This window comes from Montipora capricornis, chromosome 4 (assembly GCF_036669925.1).
Source record: "Montipora capricornis isolate CH-2021 chromosome 4, ASM3666992v2, whole genome shotgun sequence".
NCBI classification, from domain to species: domain Eukaryota; kingdom Metazoa; phylum Cnidaria; class Anthozoa; order Scleractinia; family Acroporidae; genus Montipora; species Montipora capricornis.
The window spans coordinates 3,910,282-3,932,971 of NC_090886.1; the positions used below are offsets into that span (position 1 = coordinate 3,910,282).

A 22,690-nucleotide genomic window follows, 5' to 3' on the forward strand; every position below is an offset into this window, starting at 1 on the left:
AATCACAGTTAAAGAAAGCTAACCGTCATAAAATGGGTGCTCAGACCTCAATACTGTTTATCAGCGCTATTTGTAGGCAGTCTGCAGTTGTCATACACCTTGCACGAAGGCACTAAAGACCACTTTCATAAATGGCTACCACCTTTAAATTCTTTTGTATTCATGTTAATTAGCCTACTGTAAGGCTAATTAGCATAGAAACAAAAGAATATCTTATTTAGCTCTCATCGTGAAAGTGGTCAAGCAGATATGGTGAAAGATGCCTTATAAGGATATGTATAGAAGGAGACTATATGGGAAGGTAGCATGGATCATACAGAGGGTCACATTACAAGGCCTGGCTACAAAGCAATTCAATGTCTTTGAGAGGACGAAAAACTATATCATGAACGGCACGGTGGATGAACAAGAACTACTAACAGAGGTTCCTCCGATCCTAAAACGTCTTTGTAAACTAGTTGCTCGTGGATTTTACGAGAGCGAGCAAGCCGCTATCGTCACTTTATTGACAAACTCTCGGTTCCCGTGTTTGCAAGAGGACGACTTAAGTCGGTTGCTTGGTTTTGACAAAAAGCAACTTAGGCAAAGTCTGGTCCGACTAAAGAACGAGAAACTTATTAAGCATAGAGTCTACAAGGAGAAGAATCCAGAGACCGGGGCAACACTGAGTTTTAATTACTATTTCATAAACTATAAGGTGTTTGTGAATGTAGTGAAGTACAAACTCGATCATGTCAGAAAGAAGATCGAAAGTGAAGAAAAGCAGGCGAAAAACCGACCATCTTTTGTGTGCAGTCAATGTGAAAAAAAGTATTCAGATTTGGAGGTTGACCGGCTGTTTGATTTCGAAACAGAGCAGTTAAAATGTACAATTTGCGAGGGACTTGTTGAAGAGGACTCTTCCGAAATTAAACAGAGCAACACGTCACGAACCAATTTGGCTCGTTTTAATGAGCAGATGGAGCCAATCTTCAGGCTTCTTCGTGAATGCGAAGACATGAATTTAGCCCCTGCCATTTTGGAGCCAGAACCACAGGCATCCCAACTTGCAGGTGCTGCATCTGGACCTCGTAACTCGGCTTCTCATGAAAGCAAATCAGGATGGGCAAATGACACTGGTGGTAGTCATGTTAGTGAACCAGGAATTAAGGTAGATATATGGGGAGACGACAACGACGGAGTTGTAGGCAACAAACCTCCACCTAAAGAGGCGCCGATTTGGATGCGACAGAGTACGGTGACATCATCTCCGGGTCTCCAAACTGATGCCTCCGGTAGCAGTCAAGTACCTAGCAGAGAACCTGTACCCAAGAAAATAGGAGGCAGTGGGAAAGATGAGGAAATTCTCGCAGAGCTGCTGGTCCATGAATCAGTAAACAAGAAGCCTCGCCTTGACATTAACGAAGCACTAGGAGAAGGAGCCGGCAATGAGGACAGTGACTCTGGAAGTGATGAATCAGACTTTGAGACCCCAAGTGCTGCAACAGCAGCCAAACCAAGCCAGGTCACAGAAGCCATGGATATTCATACTGAGAGCGATGATGATGAAGCACACGAAATTAAAATTAAAATTGGAGATAAAATGGTGGGAATTAATGATGTCACTGATAAAATGCTGAGCCAAATGACTTCAGAGGAACGTGATGCCTACACCAAAGCGTTTCAACATGCTTATAGTCACTACTATTGATTAATGAAAAATCAACACTCATCTCCCACCTTGAACCCAGTTAAAATGTTGCATTTCATGTTGTAGACCCAGGGAAAATTCTGTGGTTGCTTTAGAGGTTGAACTGCATACATTTATCACAACAATAATAAATAATTATCACAGTAAAGCATCTTAAACACAGCAATGCAAAGTTAAAACACAAAATAGGTTTTTATCCAGGTATGTACTCTGATTTTCCCCTATCCTCAAGAACCAATGTTTAATATGATTGTCCAGAGTTGTTTTTTCATTTAAAGTGCCCCTGTGATAAAAAAAAACCACTTCCTTTTTTCCTTCAGATTTTGAAAGTGTGTTTGCTTAACACCTGACTGGCAAAATTTTGAGCTTTGATTTTTATCCAAAGGCCGCTTACTTGAGTGTAAGTTTTGGATTTCATGGCCTGCCATTACTCACGTTCAAAACTGGCCGATTGGAACTCAAACGGTTGGATCCAGGGAAACGTGACGTCAGGGGCTCACTAGCTTAAAATTTCAGCGTGTGAACGCAGCTTATTATATATGCAAAGCGTGAGTTTAAAAGTCTGAAAGCCCAAAACCCCCGTGCTGCATATTGATTTTGCAGCGTACACACGTATTGCATTCTTAAACTAGTGAACCTTTGATGTCATTTTCTCCTCGATCCAGCTCTCTCAAGAACATAATGTTAGTAATGGCAGACCATTAAATAGGAAAATTCCAGTTAAAATAAACAAGCGTCTTTTTGAAATCAAGGCTTAAAACGCAGGTCACTTAGTGTTTTGTTAACATAGTTTTGAAATCTAGAGAAAAAATATGAATTGATTTTTTAGTCACATGGGCACTTTAACCCATTGAATCCCAGTGTGACCCAGGGCTCCCCAAGTTGAAGAGTAAAATCATTGGGGGTTAGACAGAGTAAAATCTGTGAAGTCTCACTCCCAGGGGTCAATTGGTTAATGTAGGGGACATAGTTTTTGAATGGTTGAGCCATTGACTCACAGTGCATCCTAGGGTGCTCCTAGTTGACGATTAAAATCGTCTGGTGTCAGACAGAGTAAAATCTGTTAAGTCTGACTCCCAGCAGTCAATGGGTTAAATGATGGAGGGCACATAGTTTTAGACTTTTGACTGGTGATATGTCTATCCCATTGACTCCCAGTGTGCTCTAGGGCACCCCCATTTGACGAGAAAAATCTTCCGGTGTCAGACAGAGTCATCCTCGGAGACCCTGGGGCAGATCGCTGAGGGATGTGAAGTCTAAACGGGCGAAAGAAAATGGCCACGAAGAAAAGCATAGTAGGCCAAGAAGAAATTCAGAATTCTGATTCTGTCCGAGAGGTCCCGAGTTGGATCCCTAGTGACCTCACATCCTTGCTTCGACTTTTTTCCATTTTTGTGTAGCTTCAGGTAGCATTAAGCATTAAGGGGGAGGGGGGGGGGGGGGCGGTACAATGAGAACCCTGTCTGCTTCCTGGGAGAATACCCTCTAGGGGTAAAGAAACATCTGGCATTAAATAAGATGTACCTGCATGTCTTTCTGAGATGGAATTTGTACTTCCCTTGAGTTTTAAACTCAATGTGTTGAAATCATTGTTTTGGGAGCTAAAAGCAATGACTACAATGGCTATGACAAACAAGATTTAGTGGGAGAGAGGACCAATGAATTCACTGGTAACATGGTTTACAGGAACACTCATTCACAAGAACATGACTGTCAAGTGCAGCTTTACCCAGACACATGTTCACAGTACTTTGACACTGGACCAACCCTGCCCCCTTAAAATTCACCACTGACAAAGTTTAATGTACTACTACTTCAGACAATGTTTTTTAATATTTTAAAACTTCTGACAAGGTTGACTATTCTTGATCCTGGAGAGCTTGCGAAAGAAATAACTTTCCAAAGCTGTGTGTGGCAAACTGATTGACTTGCTTGCAGTATGTGTTGACTTGCTGCGACAACAGCAGGTGGTCAAGGCGTGATGGTGACTGCAGTGGCTTGAACATTTTGTTGAGATCTTCCTCTGGAAGGGGTTGTTCTCCTCTGTGATGCCTCGAGTTGTTTTCAGTTTGCTTGTTAATAAATCAAAAGGAAAATATAAGTTCCCCAAGCATCAAAACAATCATTTTCTTGAGCAAATGCTTGAATACCACCAAACAATCATTGCATTTTCTCCTACGGATTCAGTTAATTTATCTTTTCAAAGGAGTTACAAGTTACTAACTCACAAGCAGTAAGAGCTATAAGCCTACTCCCTACAAGACACCATGAACTACCAGTACTTAGCTTTCCTGTTTTCAAAAAAATTTTGATTGTGAAAAAAATTGTGATATCGTGTCCAAAACAGATCCATATCTACCACTTTCATACATGTCAATGGCAACCATCTTTTGTATTAACAGTTGGTCAAATTATATAAATTTATGTTAAATTAAAACTTCTGCCCTCATTTTGATACTTATATTTGTTTGAAATTTGCTTGTCGTAGCGAGGCAAGAAAGGCTTATTAGCAATAAAACAGAAGGAAATTTTATGTGGGTGCCATTATACGGAAGAGGTCTATGATGTTATGTTCTGTTCTACATTAATGATTCACTGATATTAGTCTCATTGGCCCTTAACTTAACAGCAGCTTTGGGGAGACATCAATGTAGTGATTATCATTGTCATGTTAGGGGGTTAGCATTAAAAGTGCAGGTACACTGTAGTTAATTTTGTAGTAGCAGTGCTTTTACCCTTCTCTGGATGTAAGCTTCCTTCTGTTGTTGCTGCCTGGCCACATTGCGCAGATGATTGTTAAACTTATTGGCATCTTGGCAGAGTTCATCAACACTCTCCATAAGCAACCGTACATTCTTTTCTACGTAGGATCTAAAGCGAAAAAAAAAAGGAAGTTACCAAGGCCTTCCAAGAGTGACAGCTATGCTGCCTTGTTGTTGTTAGAGTCTCATTAAAAATGTCACGTTTATTACAAATTTCTTTGTACAGCTGTAACCTCAGTATTAAATAATTAGAGTCATTACTGAATGGTCAATATGCCTCTGCTCTCTACATGTACAGAATTTTTGGAACAGTGATGAATGACTGTGGGGCCTTTAAAGATTTTGAATAGTGTAACACAATTTATCCTTGGTTTGATAGGTTTCCATAATTATGTCAAGCATGCAAGCATTTTTTTTGTAAATACCTACAGTAACAGTTTCTATGAAAGGAAACATTGATGTGCAAAATAATGATCATTATTATAATTTTCCTCAGATTGCTGCTCAGGTAGTCTCCTTCGCAGCCATTCTTTGTGTTGTCACGCAACGCTCCTCGCTCCTCCGCATTGCGTGACCACACAAAGAACGGCTGCATAGGAGACTACTGCTCAGGTGCCTAAAGAGGGAAACATTAAATTTTGTTTCGAAAGAGAAATTTTGCATACATTTAAATGAAGCAAAAACGTTTTTGGCCTGAATAAAAAAAACTACATGTAAGCCATTTTATGCGTGCTTCAATGTATCTCCCACATGGCTAAACTGAGAAACATTTTGTGACAATACTTCAACATGGCTACCAACAGATTTTTTTAAACTGTAAATCTTTGTGCAATTTGGCCTTTTGGTTGCAAGTTTGAATATGAATACGGTATCTACCTACAGTATGTATCTAGTAATAATGATTGGATGATCTTTGCTGCAACAAGTCTAATGCCTTCCTTACCCAGTAGAGAGACTGAGGAAATCATTGGTTTGCGTGTGTGGTGACAATACTTCTATTTCACACAGGAGGGCATTGATAAGTGATGAATTCCTGATTACAAGTGGGATCTCCTCAAATATGGCTTCAAAACTGAGATTACTTTTAGCAAGCCTGAAAATGATAAAGGAAATTTCAACCTTTAGATATCTTCAGAGAATCGTGAACACTGAGATAGAGTTCTTGAAAAAATAGCAAAGTCTATCAACCCTTTCACTCCCGTGGGGTTCCCCATTGACGAGTAAAATCGTCTGGCGTTAGACAGAGTAAAATCTTTAAGTGTCACTCTTGGGAGTGAAAGGGTTAATGGGAACATTTTTGAGTGAATCTAGCTGTTGTTAAACCATTTCTAAACGGTTAAATACCTTTCAGCATTGAATTCCGATTCCTTATACAACGACATCATCTTATCTGACAAGCGGAAGACCTTCACAGACAGCATCCCTTGAGCAGTCTTCAACGGATCTAAAGTAAAAAAAGATGCCCAGGGATTTCATAATTATAGGAACAAGCCCCTGTTGTTAAAGGGGCTACCTATGTTACACAAAATGATGGGATTTCATGACACCTGAAATGGCCAAAAAGCAGAGTGAAACATTCCATTGACCACTTAAGATGGTTGAACAACATAAGAGAAATACAGCAATGGGAAAGAGAAAGATGGATGGACACAAATGGAGAAGATTGAAACGGACTGCATTTGGGTAATCTTGAAAAAGATTATGGCAAATTGCCTGGATAAAGGTCGTTTTTTCTCCGAATCATCTTGTTTGTGACGACAATAATTTTATCAGCAAAGGAATGTACCTACCATTTTAGAGTTTCCCTCAACACCCTTTTAGAAAATAACATGACATAGCCCCCTTTAAAGGATGCTCACAAACATCAAAACCCAAGATAACTTGTCTGACATGTGGTGCAAGTGTGGCAAAGTGGTGAAAGCAATCGTCTCACACCTTCATTTTTATCACTCATCAAAATAACAAATTAACAGCATCCTTACCATAAATAAGCACCACAGATTCCTCAATTGAGCTTTGATAACTAAACTGTGAGTCAAGTAAGGTTCTGTTCACAAATGAGCCAAGGTAAGTTGACTGATACCATCCAACATGTAAGTGATCAACATTGACAGCTCGCAAGCGCCGCATCATTTCCATTTGATAGTTTACTACGAAACAGGACCGAAAATATTACTTGATTTAATAAATTTGCAAAATGAAACTATATCAATTTTTACCATAATTGCTTGTAATCTCGCAATCTGATTGGCTAACTTGCAATTTGACAATAGGAGTCTAGCGTCATGCTCACGTTAATGTGTCATGCAATTTAATAGCCAATCAGCCGCAATCATTTTATTGAAATTCAATTTGTAAGGAGGCAGTCTGGCCCAGTGGTTAGGGCGCTTGCCTTGAGATCCAGTGATCCCGGGTTCAAGACCCGCTCTGACCACTTGTTGAATTTGTTCCTGGTAGTCCCTGGTTCAACTTCCCAGCTGCTCTTGTAAATAGCCAACTGGTTTGCCTCCGGCCAGTTGGGGTTCTTAACAGTTGTTACTTCGTTCACTGTCTTTCAATGGTCCTGAAAAGCCCCCACATGGGGAGCAGTCAATTAAGAATGTATGTAAACCAATCATATTGCAAGAAAGTTATAGACAACCCTTTCTCTTTCTTTCTGTCATGATCTTGGTCACGCTCTGAAATAAAAATTTTCTTTGGCGTTGAATATTGTAGTAAAAAACAAATCAAACATGGTTCAGCATTGCCTCTACTCTTATTGACGTCGATATTTGTCTTAACAGTGGTCCAAATGATGACGAATATTGTTGTTGATAACGCCGAACCACATTCGATTTGTTAATTAAGACTAGAAAAATAACCCTTTCTTCCTTGAAGCAGCCCACATAATAGGGAGCTTAAGCAACGACAACGGCGACGGCAACGAGAACGTCATCTCAAAATATAAATTTGCTTTATTTTAATCGCTTCGTGACTATTTCAACGTTATTAATATGACAAGGGTGTGGTAATTGATCAAAGATGACACCAGTTGGAACGGCACTCCATTTTAGGAGAGAAAATGTTTATTCATTCTCAAGTGCTGACGTTCTTCATGAAACCAAAAACTTAACTATTTCACGTTGTTGTTTTGCTGACGACGGCAACGAAATGGACAAAAGTGAAAAACGCACGTGCAGGGCGTGCGAAGCTATTGTTTTTACCCACTAAATATGCAAATTCGTGACGTTCTCGTTGCCATCGCCGTTGTCGTTGCTTAAGCTCCCTAATAAGTAAAATCATCAGTATCACAGTATTTAAGGCAGGCAACTCTTTCTTACCATCATCCTCCTCGTCATCTTCGCCTGCTCTTGTTGAAGGAAAGGGAAAACAGTTTGTGATCTCCAGTTTGTTGTTTTGAATCAGTCCAAGTAACACACCTTGAACAAGCTCACCAGCTGAGCCTTCATCCTGACAATGCTTGATTATCTTCAATACAACCTTGATAATGAAGAGAAAGTGTCAAGACAGACGATCTCGTTGCTCTGGGGTTCTCTCAACTTGGGGCACTCCAATTACCAATAATTGACCAACAACGCAACCTGTCAAATGCCTTTAAAATTTTCAATGTGTTTAACTGATAGAAGTCCTTTTCACAATTATTGAATGCCAACCATTTTAATTAGAATGAGGGTTGGATTCTAGAATACCTGTCCACTTAATTTGCATAAGAATAAAGCCTATTGTTATATGCCTCATTCCTCAAAGGATGCCACGACAAGAATATAATAGTGTGTGGGTGTTCCAGAATCGCTCCAAAATGATTGCTTAGACTTTAAAAACACTGATCACCCGTGCTTTCGAAATGAGTGCTTACACTTACACACTGTTTATAGGCAGTTTTCAAGATGAGTGCTAAAATATGCCAGTCATTTAGACACATTGTATAAAGAAATACAGAACCTTGACATTGTATGCAAACTGAAAACATTGCTATTCAAACCCTTTGCCTCACTATCTATGCCCAGTTAGCAGAAGGGGGTCCAAAAATCTTTGACCAAAATTAATAAACAAAGATTATATTCAGAAAAGGAAATGTTGAGGGGGAAAACTTGACCTCCCCCACCATCTCTGGGGAGGGCAATTCAAATGATTTAACTTTCAAAAATGTCAAATGCCTGAGAAATTACCCTAGGGATTCCCTGCTGGCAGAGGTCACTTTTCTTTTGCATTTACTGGGCTAACGAGTACAGGAAAAGAGATTATCATTTTGATCCAAATGCCGTCCACAACATTGGATGGCATTCTTCAAACTGCATTCCCTATACACCTTATTCCAAAATGGCTGCTGATTTATGCAGATACAAATAGGCCCTTGTTGCCTCGTTCAAGATAAAATATTCTTTTGAATTTTAAGTTTAAGAACGAGGCATCAAGGACTAATTTGAATAAAAACAAAAGAATATTTAAATGGAGGTCATTTTGGAATAAGGTGTATGATACATTTGCTGATTGTGAATTGAGCCCACTGAATCCTATGCCTAACTGTTGTTAAGTGAGCCCAGTGAGGATTCGGCCGCCAAGTAACCGCTGCACATGTTCAACACAGTGAGTTTCGACCCATGACAGAGGTGTCTGCTTCCATACTTGTCAGCCCAGCAAACGCAAAAAGAAACGAGACCTCTGCCTGCAGGGAACCCTGGGGAGTACTGATGGGTTGCGGGTGTCTTGAAAACAAAGACCCCTATAAAGGCCTAAGATCCCTTAGACTCGAAAACCACGAAAGTAACCCAAAACCCTCAATTTGCCCAACCCTAGGCCTAAAGTTGGTTTTCAGGCCTAGGGTCAGCCAAATTGAGGGTTTTGGGTTACTTTCTTCGTTTTCGTGTTTTTCGTGTTTGGAATAAATTGGTCGAGGAATCACAAGCAGTTAAAATTTGATTTAAGCTTACTTCGGAATCAACTGAAATAATGTACCAAATCCACAAATACAACGTTATAAATACGCTCTATGACTGATTTTCTCATTCACCAAAACTCAAAAAAAGTATTAATAAATAATACATCAGGAACTGCATGAACTTAGCTCCAAAGACTTTCAGAAGAAAATGACTATATTGATTTATCTGTCTCAATAACAAAAATATATTAGTACTTTGGCTTTTCATATTTACACTTTGTATTGGTTTGATTTTAGATGATATATATATATATATATTTTATTTTAGTTGACTGTATACTCTGTACACTAGGTATTCGTATACCTGTTCGTTTGTAAAACACAATTGATTACCGTAGCTTTCTCTACTTGTTCTCTCTTGTATATACATCTAATCACTGCTCTCCTCGCCTCCTTATTGCTAACTGCGAGCAGTGCCTATTGAAAAATGTATTATATAATGAAATTCTACAATAAACTTAAACTTAAACTTAGCTTGTTACGTTTCATAAATTCACACGAATTTGACATGATTTTTCTATTCAGTTTCACATAAAAATCATTTTTAAAAGAAATAAAGCCATAAAACATTTTCTCCTTTACCAGTCCATCGACTTGAACGCTATCAATTCGACTCGTTGATCCAGATGAACTTGGTTTTTCAACATGAGTCTGCGAAGGTCGACCACCTCTTTCCGCCATTTTGGAAACAATATTGTAAGAAAAAAAGTAAGACTGGGAACGAGGATGCTTCGGATATTTTCGGGATTTTTCGGATAAGAACTAGATGATCTCGGGTGATCATCGTTGATGACGTATCGGAGCCGCCTTGCCGAAAAGAGTCTTCTTGTATTGTCTGAGTTGTTGGTGATTTTGAGTTAATCAACCCGGCGGAAAAAAGTTAGGAAGTACGAAGTTTACATTGCACGTGAGAAAACACTTAGGGCTGTTTAGCACATTCGCTTAAAGGTTCAAGGTCGTTTAACAGAAGGTCCAAATTAAGTGGAGCGAATCTCGCATGCATGGGTTGCGTTTATAGCAAAAGAAGAAGGCACGAAGCGAACGGAAATGTTAAAAGTAAGAAGGCGAATGGACAGACTGTGCATAGTTTCGAGAACATAAACTCGGATGACAAAAACAGACGGAATCGAGACCCTTTACCGGATTTGCCGGCGGAAAATGAAATCCAGCGAGCTGAAGAGAAACTCTTGTTTGTAGCTTTATACGATTACGATGCCCGAACGGACGAAGATCTAAGCTTCAAAAAGGGAGAGCATTTGGAAGTGATAAACAGCAGCGATGGAGGAGATTGGTGGCAAGCAAGGTCTCTGCTAACGAACGCTGTTGGATATATCCCCAGCAACTATGTGGCGTTGGCTTCTTCTCTTAAAAGCGAAGAGTGAGTACTCTATAATTTTCTCTAGCTAGTGCATTATCACCGTTGCAGTGATTTTCCCGGTGGTGGTGTTTAACCATCAAAGCCGAGCTAAGCAAATTAATTACAATTAATGGTACCACAATAATTGTTCCTTTGGTTTGACTCCATAAAAGTGATTTTTGATTCTTAACTGAAGCGTAAGTCTAGCATTATTCACCAAAGCATGTTAAGTCATCGAAACTGAATCCCGAAAATACTTCAATGCCTCCGGGATTATTGCAGTCATCAAAGAGGTTTTTCTTTACTTAACGTCTCAATTTCTGTCATGTCGTACTCATCTTGTGTCAGCTTGTGAGTTACAAGCTAATCAACGTGCTTCCAATTCCAATTTATGTGTGAGTCAGAAAGTCAGGCGAAAAGAAGAGTGCGTTTCCAGGTTATTGTTCAAAATTCTAAACGGAACGCGCGTTTGGAAATTCAATGGAACGTGCTCAAAATGTAAACAAATGTAAACTTCGCCTTTTTTTAAATAAAGGCCATTTTTGTTTGGGAATGAAGTATTTTATCAACGCAATGTCACCTTTACATATAGATAGCTCTGGCCGGCAGAGGGGATCGATCTCTTGTACCATTTGCATGACGGGCGCGGAAAGTATGCTAATTGAATAGTCAGGCGATGTGCAATTATTTGGACGGCTAGAATTGAAAGGTGATACCTGTATGTTCGACCGATTTCCGTTGAATGAGCATCATGAGAATAAAAGAAAACAATCGAGGGTTATTCTGTCTTTTTAGGAATAACAACACTTTAACTCTCAAAACCGGCTCAAACTTAATGTCAGGAAAACATTACTTTGGCAAAAAAAAAAACTTTGTACCATCGTTTACTTTGACTTCGTTTAACACGAAAGATATTGCAAATCAAGCTGTAGAGTGAAATTATTTTTTTCTTCATTAATTTTTACAAGCAGCATTTCAGTATAAGTTGAGTGACATTTTTGAAACATATTACAAGAAAGAGTAGCAAACTATTATTTACTTTTACGAAACATATGGTTTCAAGTAAACAGGATAATTAGGAATACCAAAGTTTTTTTAGGAAAGATCATAGGGTTATATAAAGTCTAGAGTATTATTTTTTTAATGCACATTTGAGATAACTTTTAACCTGTTGTCATCTTTAAACTTCATGAGCTTAGATTATGGGAAGCAAATGACATTGCTTAGCATGGAAAAACATGTTTGGTCCCTAAAATAAGTTGATCTTAGTTGGGGATTAATGAGTTACAGAGACAACATTTTTTGTTTTAAGTTCCTTGTCACTCTTGTGGCTGCAACCTATGACACAGCTTTAGCCCCAACTCAGTATGCTAATAAAATTTTGTCAAGTCTTAATCCATTCTGGCAGGGCTTTCACTAAGGCTTTGAACAGGAGGTCAACAGGGTTTGAAGCTTTTCTGGCAAAAGAAAGTTTGTAGAGATAACAAAAGCAACCAAGGTGGAGTCGTGTTAATAACCTGCCAATTTGTCCTGTTGGCTGGCCCTTAATGAGCCTCAAATTCTCTTAATGCTGGATTACCTCTTTTAGTTGAGCTTGTAATATAATTTGGTTCCAGCTTTTGTAAAGTAAAAATGCCAAAAAAAAAAATCTCTTTAGAGCTCTTTATTTGTTGAGAGCGCTGCTACACCGGCAACATGGGGTCAGTTCTTTACTACGATTTTCATAATTCTTCGGAATTTCATCTTCAAGCATGAACGGCCAAACTGCGTTTTGGCTTCCATCAATCAAACTTCCAACAGCAAGCTGAGAGTTGACCCAAAACCAGGGATGCCAAGATCAATTAATGCGTGACATAACCTACTTATCAGCATCTTTGGTTGCCACTGTACATGTACATTCATGCATTTGAAATTGATGCAAGTGGAAAGTGATGGAATCTGTACAAATCTTTTTATTGAAGAACCTCTAAAAAGGTATCATAATGGTATTCGAGCTGTGAACTAAACAAGAACTCCAATTCACTTTCCAGAGGCAGAGTCAATAATTTTTCCAGCTATGTTCGGAAATGTGATTGATGGAAGCCAAAACGCAGTTTGGCACTTAACGCTTGAAGGTGAGATTCCGCAGAATTATGAAAATCATAGTAATGTGATTTTACAATGTGACAGCACTGTTGCATTAAAGAAAATTGCCTCAAACCAAATTGATCTGTTTTTCTTTCAGTTGGTTCTTTGGGCCTATTAAGAGAGTGGATGCAGAAAAACTACTTGTGATGCATGGAGAATGTGGATCATTTTTAATCCGAGAAAGTGAAAGTAAACCAGGAGACTTCTCACTTTCATTGCGGGATGGAGAAATTGTCAAACATTATCGCATCCGATCCTTAGACACGGGAGGTTACTATATTGCTCATAGAGCAAAGTTTGCAACTTTGAGTGAACTTGTTGAACACTACCAGGCCACTGCGGATGGACTGGTTATCAAACTTAACAAACCCTGTCCCACTTTAGCGACTCCCGCACCCAAGGACCTGGCCTACAATACAAAGGACCAGTGGGAAATTCCACGGGAATCAATTCGACTTGTACAGAAACTTGGTCAGGGGCAGTTTGGTGAGGTGTGGATGGGTCTCTGGAATAACACCACCCCTGTGGCTGTGAAAACATTGAGATCACAGGTCAGCACGATGTCACCAACGGCTTTCTTATCTGAGGCACAAATCATGAAAAGACTTCGCCACGATAACTTAGTGCAACTTTACGCTGTGTGTACACAGGAGGAACCTATCTACATAGTAACTGAGTTGATGGAAAATGGAAGTCTGCTGGATTGTTTAAAAGGTCCACAGGGAAAGACTCTTGATTTGCCACAGTTGATTTACATGGCCGCTCAAATAGCTGCTGGCATGGCATATTTGGAAGTTAACAATTACATACATCGTGATTTGGCAGCAAGGAATATATTAGTTGGGAAAAACAATGTGGTTAAGATTTGTGACTTTGGACTTTCAAGACTGATTGACGAGGGTGAATATAATGCACATGCAGGAGCGAAATTCCCCATCAAGTGGACAGCACCTGAGGCGGCATTGTACAATAAATTCACAATCAAATCTGATGTCTGGGCATTTGGCATCTTGCTCACAGAACTTATTACTTATGGACAAGTGCCATATCCTTGGATGGGAAATGCAGAAGTGTTGGCTGCAGTAGAAAGAGGTTACCGCATGCCATGCCATCCCAATTGCCCTCCAAGTCTTTATCAAATTATGGTGGACTGTTGGAAGGCAAATCCTATTGAACGGCCAACGTTTGAGACCCTTCAATGGCGTCTGGAGGACTTCTTTGTCATGGACACAACAAATTATGCTGATTATCCAGAATCTTGATAGCAAAAAAAAAAAATAGAATTTAATAATTGTAATTTTTGCAGAGCTGCCTTTGTCTCTCTTTTGCAGAGAAATCTAAAGAAGGGGCTGATCATTGAAGCTACGCTTGTTTGCGCATTTTAGAAAATCCATTGTTTCTCTTCTTAGAAGATGGCATCCAGCAATAAATGAATTTATACATGTATCCTCCAAAATATTTTCTCTGTATCATAAAGTTGGCTGCCATCATGGCAAGTTACTAGTTACTGGTGTTCTTACTCAACTACAATGTACAATCTACCAATGATATAATTTACAGTCATTCTAAGAAACAACATTCATGAAAGGCAAGCTACCTTTCTACTTTTTATTGTTTCGTCTATTAAAATGGTAGTTTCTTGAAAGTGAGAGCCACCTTTATGTAAACAAAACCTGGAGTTTTAACAGACTCTGAAGATGACTTGAAACATCAGTGTCATCTCAAACAGTCCTTCTCAGGACCCGGTTGTTCGAAAGCTGATTAACTTAATCCAGGATCAGCGGAAACTTTTGTTTTAGGTTTTCAACTTTTTGGTGAAAGATTCTTTCGCTTATTTTTCTTTTTCAAGATTGACTTCTTATAATGTAACGTTTTGCTGAATATCAGCATTGAACAATATTTGGAGTGGAGATATAAACTCCTTGGTTAATTTCTAATCTGCAATTAGTGTTAATCAGCTGTTCAACAACTGGGCCCAGGACTACACTCACCCAGACGATCGTACTTCACTTAATTATGGTATGACTCCTGGGTTCAAACCATTTAAGATTGAGCTCTGTTAAATGTTTTTTTGCTGTTGCAGAAGAAACTACAATTACACATAGCTGTACAGGAATTGTTTATGAGTAGATGTAATATATCATAAGAGTATTGTCTGAATATCAATTTTGGCCTGAAAAAGTTACAAATCCTGCAGTTACCGTATGAAAAAAAGAAGTATATGAAGTGAGATCATAGACCATTTGCATAAATGGAACAATTATTCTTCCTCTGATAAACATGATTTCAAGGCTCTATGGAATTTAAAAAAATGCTTTGTCAAGTTCTTTTTTCTCTAGGGGAATCTTTGCTGACCTTGTTGTTTTCATTTAGTTTCATTAACATACAAGTTTGCTCACAGAATGGCAATTTGAATTTAAACTGTAAAAGAACTTGTTAAACTTAATCTCCAGTTTTAAGCTTTTTAGCCTTGATAACAAGCAAGTTATTAGCCATCAAATATTGATAAATTCTTGGGCAACAGTGCTAATGGCCGCATTCAATCTTCTTAAATTTAGAATTTTCAAAGCATCATAGCCTGTGGGCAACTGGACATGTTATTCGAAACCTAAATATGAGTACACTGGTGGTTTAGTCTGTCTACAACGCAGGCTACAGCATCATTGCTCAGAAATTATCTGGTACAATGGGTTCAAATTTTCAGAGATAGCTCATTATGCAACATTCAGTACTTTTTATCTTGGCCGATTCATTAGTAAACGATCGGCCTTACAGGAGGCAAAAATGAAAACAAAGATTTCCCTAATTTGGGCTATTAAAAGCTATCCTTTAGAGTTCATTTGAGTGTCAAAAGTAATTGGTGAATTGCTTTGGTTCACGATTTCAGTGATTGGTTCAAAGTTCTTGCACCACTTTTTCAACCAACAAGAAGTGAAACCAAAACCAATCGTGGTTCACACCTGCACATTTTGCTTAAACAAGGACCCTGACTCGTTTTTCTTCTGGTAATGCAATCATTGCTTTGAAGGCTCATTCAAGATACTGACAGATAGGAAATTAAAGGCTGGAAGAGTGTCTTAAGGAAATATGATTATTGAGCATTCTTGTTTTCTAATTTGCATTTTAATGTCAATTCTTCAATGAATGCAGACAGAAAGATTATTTTAGGCCAAAGTTTAAAGATATTCTTTAACTTGGGTGTTCCAAAGTGGAAGACAAATTTCTTCAGCTAAGAGCATCACATATGACACGTTTCACATTAAGAGGCTATTTGGCCGAGGGGGGGGGGGGGGGGGGAAGGAAACATCTTAGGGGACCACATCCTACCGGTAGTCACTTTGGGGTAAACGTAATTATCTCAACCCCAATTTAGTCACTTTCTATTTATGCAATCACTTAATGCTCAAATCAACAGTGCTACAGTTGTTTCTGTAACAACTTTGTTTTACTGCAAATCTTTCCATTTTAAAATCCCATGCACTAACCAGAATTTTCTTACCGCCCAAATCCTGACCCCATTCTAGTAGAAAATTCAACCCCATTATAGTCAACCCAGTCGTGAAAATGCGACCTCATCCATCCCGTGGTACATCACCATTAGCCCATAATAGGAAGTAACCTCCCTGGGCTATTTGGAGACTTGTGATCTACCAATGACAAGTTCTTTAAATGGTTACATGTTTTAATTCAGCAAATTACACTTCATCATGCCTTATACACATAGCACAAAAGAAACTAAAATAACCCATTAACCCGCTGACAAGTAAAATCACCTTGGTGTTAGGCAGAGTAAAATCGTTACGACTCACTCTTAGGGGTCAGTTTTTGAATGGACCTACAATCTTGGACAAAATAAAATGAAAAATTGGTCCCCTCCTCAAAACGAATGATGCCATTTTATCTTCACTGAAATTGAGGGGGAAGGAATGGTCTTCATTTTCCATTTGAAATGTCCAAGATTGTAGATGTTAACATAACCATGTATAAAATAAGAAAAGAGAGGTTCGGAAAATCAGCGAAAAGGACTGCACAAACAGGAAGACTGTATTAGCAGTCAAGCAGAATAACCTTCAAAAACAGTTCAACAAGTTTGAGCTGAACCTCTGAAAAATTACTTCTTTAAAACTGAGCTTTTATTGCCTTGATCAAATTCAGCAAATTGCTGCCCATTCTAATTTTCTCTAATGGTTACACTGAATCTAGAAAACGTTAATCAATGGTATTACATACCTTACCAAAATTGATATTGCAGTTGACTAACAAAAACGATGGAATGTTTTTCTTACTTCCTTATGGATTAAGGTACATCTAGAATGCTTGGCGATACCCTCCACCTTATAACAAGTAATATTATATACAGAACATGTTCCCAGTTTCCAGCTTCCCAGTTAGGAAGCTGTACTTCATTCAGACCACCAACTAAATTCTTCTTCCATGTTCCTGAATGCAATCCCTCGCACTTTGTAAAAAGCCAAATGGTCGTCTCCTTTCGACTGGGTTTTCCAACGAGCACGGCTCCTCAAGCAAGCTGTAAATACTGCCGTGTATAAATAAAAGTCTTTTACGTTATTCTAGAGCAAACATTGGCCTGTTGTAGTTTCCAAGACAATACAGAAAAGAAAAACATCGCAGAGAGGTTCTAAAAGCTTTTAACAAATTGCCTTTGCCAAACAATTTACATGCCTTCCATTACAAAAAAATTCAATTTGCTTTGTTTATCATAGAATTGTAGGACATTGGGAATTCAAGCTCAACTTACAAGTTAAAATTGCTTCGTCTTTCACGAGTCTACATATCCACTTGCTTATAATTATTGAAAAAATACCAAGCACACACACACACAGCTTAAAACAATGCATGACTAAATTTTACAAATTTGCGAGAGTTTACTTCGAGCATTATCCTTGCTTAACAATAATAATAGTAATTATCATTAGCAAAGATGCCCTTCACTGGATTCCTCAAATCATGGCTAGTTCATCACTCTCCCCCAGAGGAACTTTCTCTGAATCTTTGTATATCCTCTTTCCCTTTCGAGTTTGATCACTGAAAATGACATCAGGAGAATCTACAGAGGAACAAAAGGACATGAAGACATTATGATTGCATTATGCACCAGCAAAGGCCTCTACAGCTCCACGTTTAGCTGCCATTTTGATTGGTTTTCTTCCAGCCACGAGAGACTCGGGCCTGGCCAAATGCCCTATTGGGAATATCCTGTACCATTATCAGCGTTACATTCCAATCGGATTTTCCAAATAAATGCTTAACACCCCCAGAGCCCACTTGCATGACAACAGAATTGCTCTAAATTGGTCCCCACTTAAGAAAAGGCATAAAACCAAAATGAAGCTGCAAGATGGCAGAAAAAGAGAGGGCAAAATTCATGTCAAGAAGTTTGAATGATTTTCAGCTGACCAAAACTTGGCCAGAATGGAGAGTTTGAGGCACTTGGCACCAAAAGTACCAATGCTGACTTATGAATTATTCACAAGTTTTATAAGACAATTACTGTACATTGAACCAACTATCTCTAATTTGTAAAATTGTAAATGGTTTGAACCCAGGAGTCATATCATTAAGTAAAGTACGATCGTCTGGGTGAGTGTAGTCCTGAGAAGGACTGTTTGAGATGACATTGACTGACGTTTCGACAACCTGAGCGGAAGTCATCTTCAGAGTCAAGAGAGTCTAATTTGTATAGCATTACCTCCTTGCATGTCATCACGGTAAATAATCTCGTCCATCTCATCTTCTGGGTATTTGTCATCTTCGTTACTGAAGCGCTTCTGAAGTGTTCGGAATTTCACGTAGTAAAATATCATGCCAAACAGCAAAGCTAGTGCTGGAGGAAAAAAACACAATGTTTAGTTGAGGAAAATTATGCTGGCCACAACAGCAGTCACTTAATCATTACAAATAGGCAACAGGAAAGGTGTCTTAAAATAGGACTTGACTGTGGTGCTGAATTGACATGTTAGTATGAAAGCAGAAAGTATCATTCTAGATTGGACACAGAAAAATAAAGGGGCACTGTCCTGCGATGTCATGCCCAGTATTTTTCACACAGAAATTTTAACAGACATTGAATATTTTGCTTTTTCTGTTTAAGTCTAGACTAATACAGCATGCAATAAAATGTATATTTATCCATGATCAATGATTTGGAGTCATGACATGACACATGTAATTCAGCCGTAAAGCTGCGGGTTGTGTTTTTAATAAATGATTTATTTATCTCTTCAAAAATAGTGTGTGGGTTCTTCTACGTCTCACAGGGTGAAGAGCATTGAAGGGTTGTGAGACAGGGCCTCCGGTTTATCGTCCTTATCAGGGAAGGAGCAGTTGGGACTTATTAGATGCAGAAAAGGTCACAGTGACAAGTCTCGAAGGGAGTTTGAAGAGAAAGCTACTGAGTTGCAGAAAAGAATATCCATCGCAAAGGCAGAGTGGGAGCGACTGAGGGGCAATAGAAAAGTCACCAAGAAGGGAAAGAAAAATCGGGCTCTCTTGTTGGAAGAGTGTAAAAAGATCTCGTCTTCAGAGTTGGTTAATTATATGGAGAAGAAGAAGGCACAGCTGCGTAAACTGAAGGCTTGTTACATTAGGGGGGAAAAGCAGGGCGAGGCAAGATCTCTAAATCGCCAATTTACTCAGAATGCAAGGCGGGTTTATGCAGAGTTTAATTTGTTGTTGCTATGTGGAAGAGGCACGCCCTAGGTACCAGAAGATCTCCAGCATTGATTCCAGAGAGGGGAAAATGTTTGAGGATATCGAGGAGGCAAGCTTGTTTTGGAGAGAGCTATGGGAGGCACGAGGGTCTGGGAACAAGGATGCAGCATGGTTACAGGAAATGGAGGATGCTATCACCAGGAGAGTGCCACCTCCCCCTGAGGAACCCTGGCAGTTTGAGACATCTCAGGGTGTTAGGATTCTCCCAGGGCCCGACAAGCTTGTAAACTATTGGTGGAAGTGTGCGCATGCGCTTCATGACGGAGTCACACGGGCCTTCTTGGCAATCTCTGAGAGTGAAGAGGAGCACCCTGGATGGTTCTCCGAGGGCAAAAAAAGCCTCCTACTGAAACCAGGAGATTTCTGCAGTGAAAACCAGCGGCCTATAACGTGCTTGAATAACATAAACAAGTAATTTACATCCTGCCTGCAAAGCCATATGGATAGTCACCTGAAAGAATTCAATCTAATGGAGGGACAACAGAGAGGTGCCAGAGTTGGCTGTAGAGGCACAGCAGACGATCTATTGATAGACAGATGGTGACTCTTCACTGCCACAGGGGTAAGAGAAACCTTAGCATGGCCAGGGTAGATGTTAGGAAAGCCTATGATTCGGTCGACCATACCTGGTTGGCTAAAGTCATGAGGATTCATCGCTTTCCTAAGTGGTTATGTGGAGCGATTAGTCATCTCGCTGCTAGCTGGAATACCAAGATTGTTGCTGTCACGAAGCAGGGACCTGAGATCTCCAGTTCGATCCGGTTTATCAAGGGGTTACCTCAAGGCGACGCCCTCTGTCCACACCTCTTTACCTTGTGTCTAAACCCAGTAGCTTGGCTACTAGGTGCCACCGAGGGATATAGGCTTTCGAAGCCTATAAGAACAAAGGTAACCCACCTGTTATATATAGACGATCTTACGGTGTTCGCATCGTCTGAGGCCAAGCTGAACAGAGTTTTGAGGTCTGCTAGCAGCGCCATGCATGATATGGGCTTACATTGGAACCCCAAGAAATGCAATGTTCTCCATGTCAAGAGGGGCAACCAAGTGCAAGATGCGGTGGGGATGAAGCTGGACCAGTCATCAGTGGTTGAGAGCCTCAAGCCAGGGACCAGTTATAAGTTCTTAGGAGTTCAAAATACAGTAACACAAGATAAAAAGCTGGCCCTTGAGTGCGCAGCCAAGGTGTATCTGAGAAGGTTATTGGTGATATGGTCTAGTCCTCTGTCAGATTTTAATCGAGGAAGAGCCAGCAACCAGTACGTAATGCCAGTCCTAATCTATCTGATGTGGACTCAACACTGGCCAATCACAGAATTGCGAGTTATCGACAGAGAAGCTAGAAAGATCATCTGTGAAAATGGTGGGAAGCATCCCTTAAGCTCGACGGCGATAATGTATTAATTTTTTGGCGAGACAGCAAGGAGGGTGCGGCTTGCGCTCGGTTGAGCGCGAATACAAGTTGACCAAGTTCAAGGCGGCAATGAAGCTATGTCAGAACATGGATCCCTCTATGAGAACAGTGCAACAGTTCGAAGAGAGGGCGGTAGAGAAGGGACTCACTTCGCTGATGAAGGAAGAGCATAAGTTTGCCGAGGAACTGGGTATGAGCCTGTCTCTGGAGTACACTCAACCGTCGTGTTGGTATGTGAGCGATCCTGAGATGGAGATTAAAGGGCCAAAGTTAAATCAGAGTGGATGCTTTACGTGGGTGCATGATTGGACCTGTGCTCCTACCCATACCATCGCTGGGGTAATGGAATTGTACGAGCAGCTTACGCCCACTAAGGTGTACACAGTCCACAAAACAGGTGCAGCACAGGGTGACATAGACTGTGTGGCAAAGCTCCTGAAACTCTTGTGCATGTGCTAGCAGGGTGCTCTGCTCTGGCCCAGTCTAAATATCTAGAAAGACACAACGCAGCACTGAAAGTTCTCTTCTTCGAGATGACTAGGGATCTGAGGCTAATTGATTCAGTCCCTCCCTGGTACTCATGTGCAGTACCCAAACCAGTCTACGAGTCATCTGAGGCATTAGCGTTTTGGGATGTTCCAGTTTATGCGGAACACACCATTGCCAAGGCTAACAGAGTGGACGCTCGATTTGTGGACCACAAGAATAAGAAGGTGTGGGCTGTGGAGATGTCCTGTCCATGGATGGAGCATTGGGAAAAGAAGTCCAAGGAGAAGATGGTCAAGTATGGGCCACTGTGATTTGAGCTTAAAAAAACAGTACCCTGGCTATGACGTTGAACAATGTAACATCATCATTGACGTGCTGGGGGGATGGTCAAGGGATGTAGATCTGACAATAAGGAAGCTCTTTGGCAGAAGGGGCTATGAAGGATGCAGAAGGCTACCATCTCGAGTTTTCTCAACATAGTGAGAACTTTCAAAGCTACCGACAATTGACTTTTCCCGTGGGAATAGTATAGGAGCTCAATATTAGAGAGCTTTAGATTGTCTAAGATTTTTTATATTTTATCGCTAATTTATTTACTTATTTATTTATTTTTTAACTCAGTAGTTTTCTTTTTATAGTTCCCTCAGATCGCATAGGTTACACTGCGAGCCCTATGTGGTTCTATTTTAGTATCCATACCTTTACCAACTACAATAATAGTACATTTACATTTACATAAAGGCTTTTTCTACAAGATTCAAAGGCACTGCTTACAGCTATAAAACATAAAATGAATAAAATTAACAGACGTATTACAAGTTAAAAGCTCGAATAAAAAGGAATGTTTTAAGTTTGAGTTTAAAAATGTCTACAGTACAACTTGATTGAATATCCTGTGGCAGCAGATCCACAGTTGATCACCCAGGCAATTGGAATCTGTTCGGCCAGGGAAAAAAACATCGCCAGAATTCCTACCTATTAATACCAAAGGAAGAGCAATGGCGAGCTTAGTGTTACTTGAACTGATTTCTGATGCAGTGTTTTTTGGAGGCTTAGCCACTACAGCTGCTGCTCCAGGGGTACTTTGATCTGCTGCAGGGATTCTTTGATCTTCTTCTCCATTATGAACAAAAAGTAAGCTGCAAGGATAAAACATTTCATCACCTGTGTTAGATAATAT

General features: G+C 39.8%; 4 protein-coding genes across 4 annotated transcripts in view; 2 read left to right on the forward strand and 2 right to left on the reverse strand.

The window, feature by feature from the left end:
- Positions 1-352: 352 nt before the first annotated feature.
- On the forward strand, positions 353-1,940 carry LOC138045279 (general transcription factor IIE subunit 1-like). Its single transcript, XM_068891717.1, has one exon. The coding sequence runs from the start codon at positions 386-388 to the stop codon at positions 1,688-1,690; it is 1,305 nt and encodes a 434-aa protein (XP_068747818.1). The 5' UTR covers positions 353-385; the 3' UTR covers positions 1,691-1,940.
- Positions 1,941-3,488: 1,548 nt separating this feature from the next.
- LOC138045280 (eukaryotic translation initiation factor 3 subunit H-like) lies at positions 3,489-10,111 on the reverse strand. Its single transcript, XM_068891719.1, has 7 exons — positions 9,974-10,111; positions 7,773-7,932; positions 6,435-6,602; positions 5,797-5,896; positions 5,396-5,545; positions 4,426-4,561; positions 3,489-3,762 (listed from the first exon to the last, which is right to left on the reverse strand). The coding sequence occupies exons 1-7, from the start codon at positions 10,070-10,072 to the stop codon at positions 3,550-3,552; spliced, it is 1,026 nt and encodes a 341-aa protein (XP_068747820.1). The 5' UTR covers positions 10,073-10,111; the 3' UTR covers positions 3,489-3,549.
- Positions 10,112-10,185: 74 nt separating this feature from the next.
- On the forward strand, positions 10,186-15,317 carry LOC138045278 (tyrosine-protein kinase Src42A-like). Its single transcript, XM_068891716.1, has 2 exons — positions 10,186-10,769; positions 12,973-15,317. The coding sequence occupies exons 1-2, from the start codon at positions 10,393-10,395 to the stop codon at positions 14,135-14,137; spliced, it is 1,542 nt and encodes a 513-aa protein (XP_068747817.1). The 5' UTR covers positions 10,186-10,392; the 3' UTR covers positions 14,138-15,317.
- A 1,222-nt stretch (positions 15,318-16,539) lies between these two features.
- The window catches only part of LOC138045277 (uncharacterized), a 97,305-nt gene continuing 91,154 nt past the window's right edge, over positions 16,540-22,690 (reverse strand). Inside the window, exons 37-39 of the mRNA XM_068891715.1 lie at positions 22,486-22,649; positions 18,586-18,720; positions 16,540-17,943 (exon numbers count right to left, since the gene is read on the reverse strand). Coding sequence (XP_068747816.1) covers positions 17,837-17,943; positions 18,586-18,720; positions 22,486-22,649 — 406 coding nt within the window. The 3' untranslated portion in view covers positions 16,540-17,836. The remainder of the gene's footprint in view (positions 17,944-18,585; positions 18,721-22,485; positions 22,650-22,690) is intronic.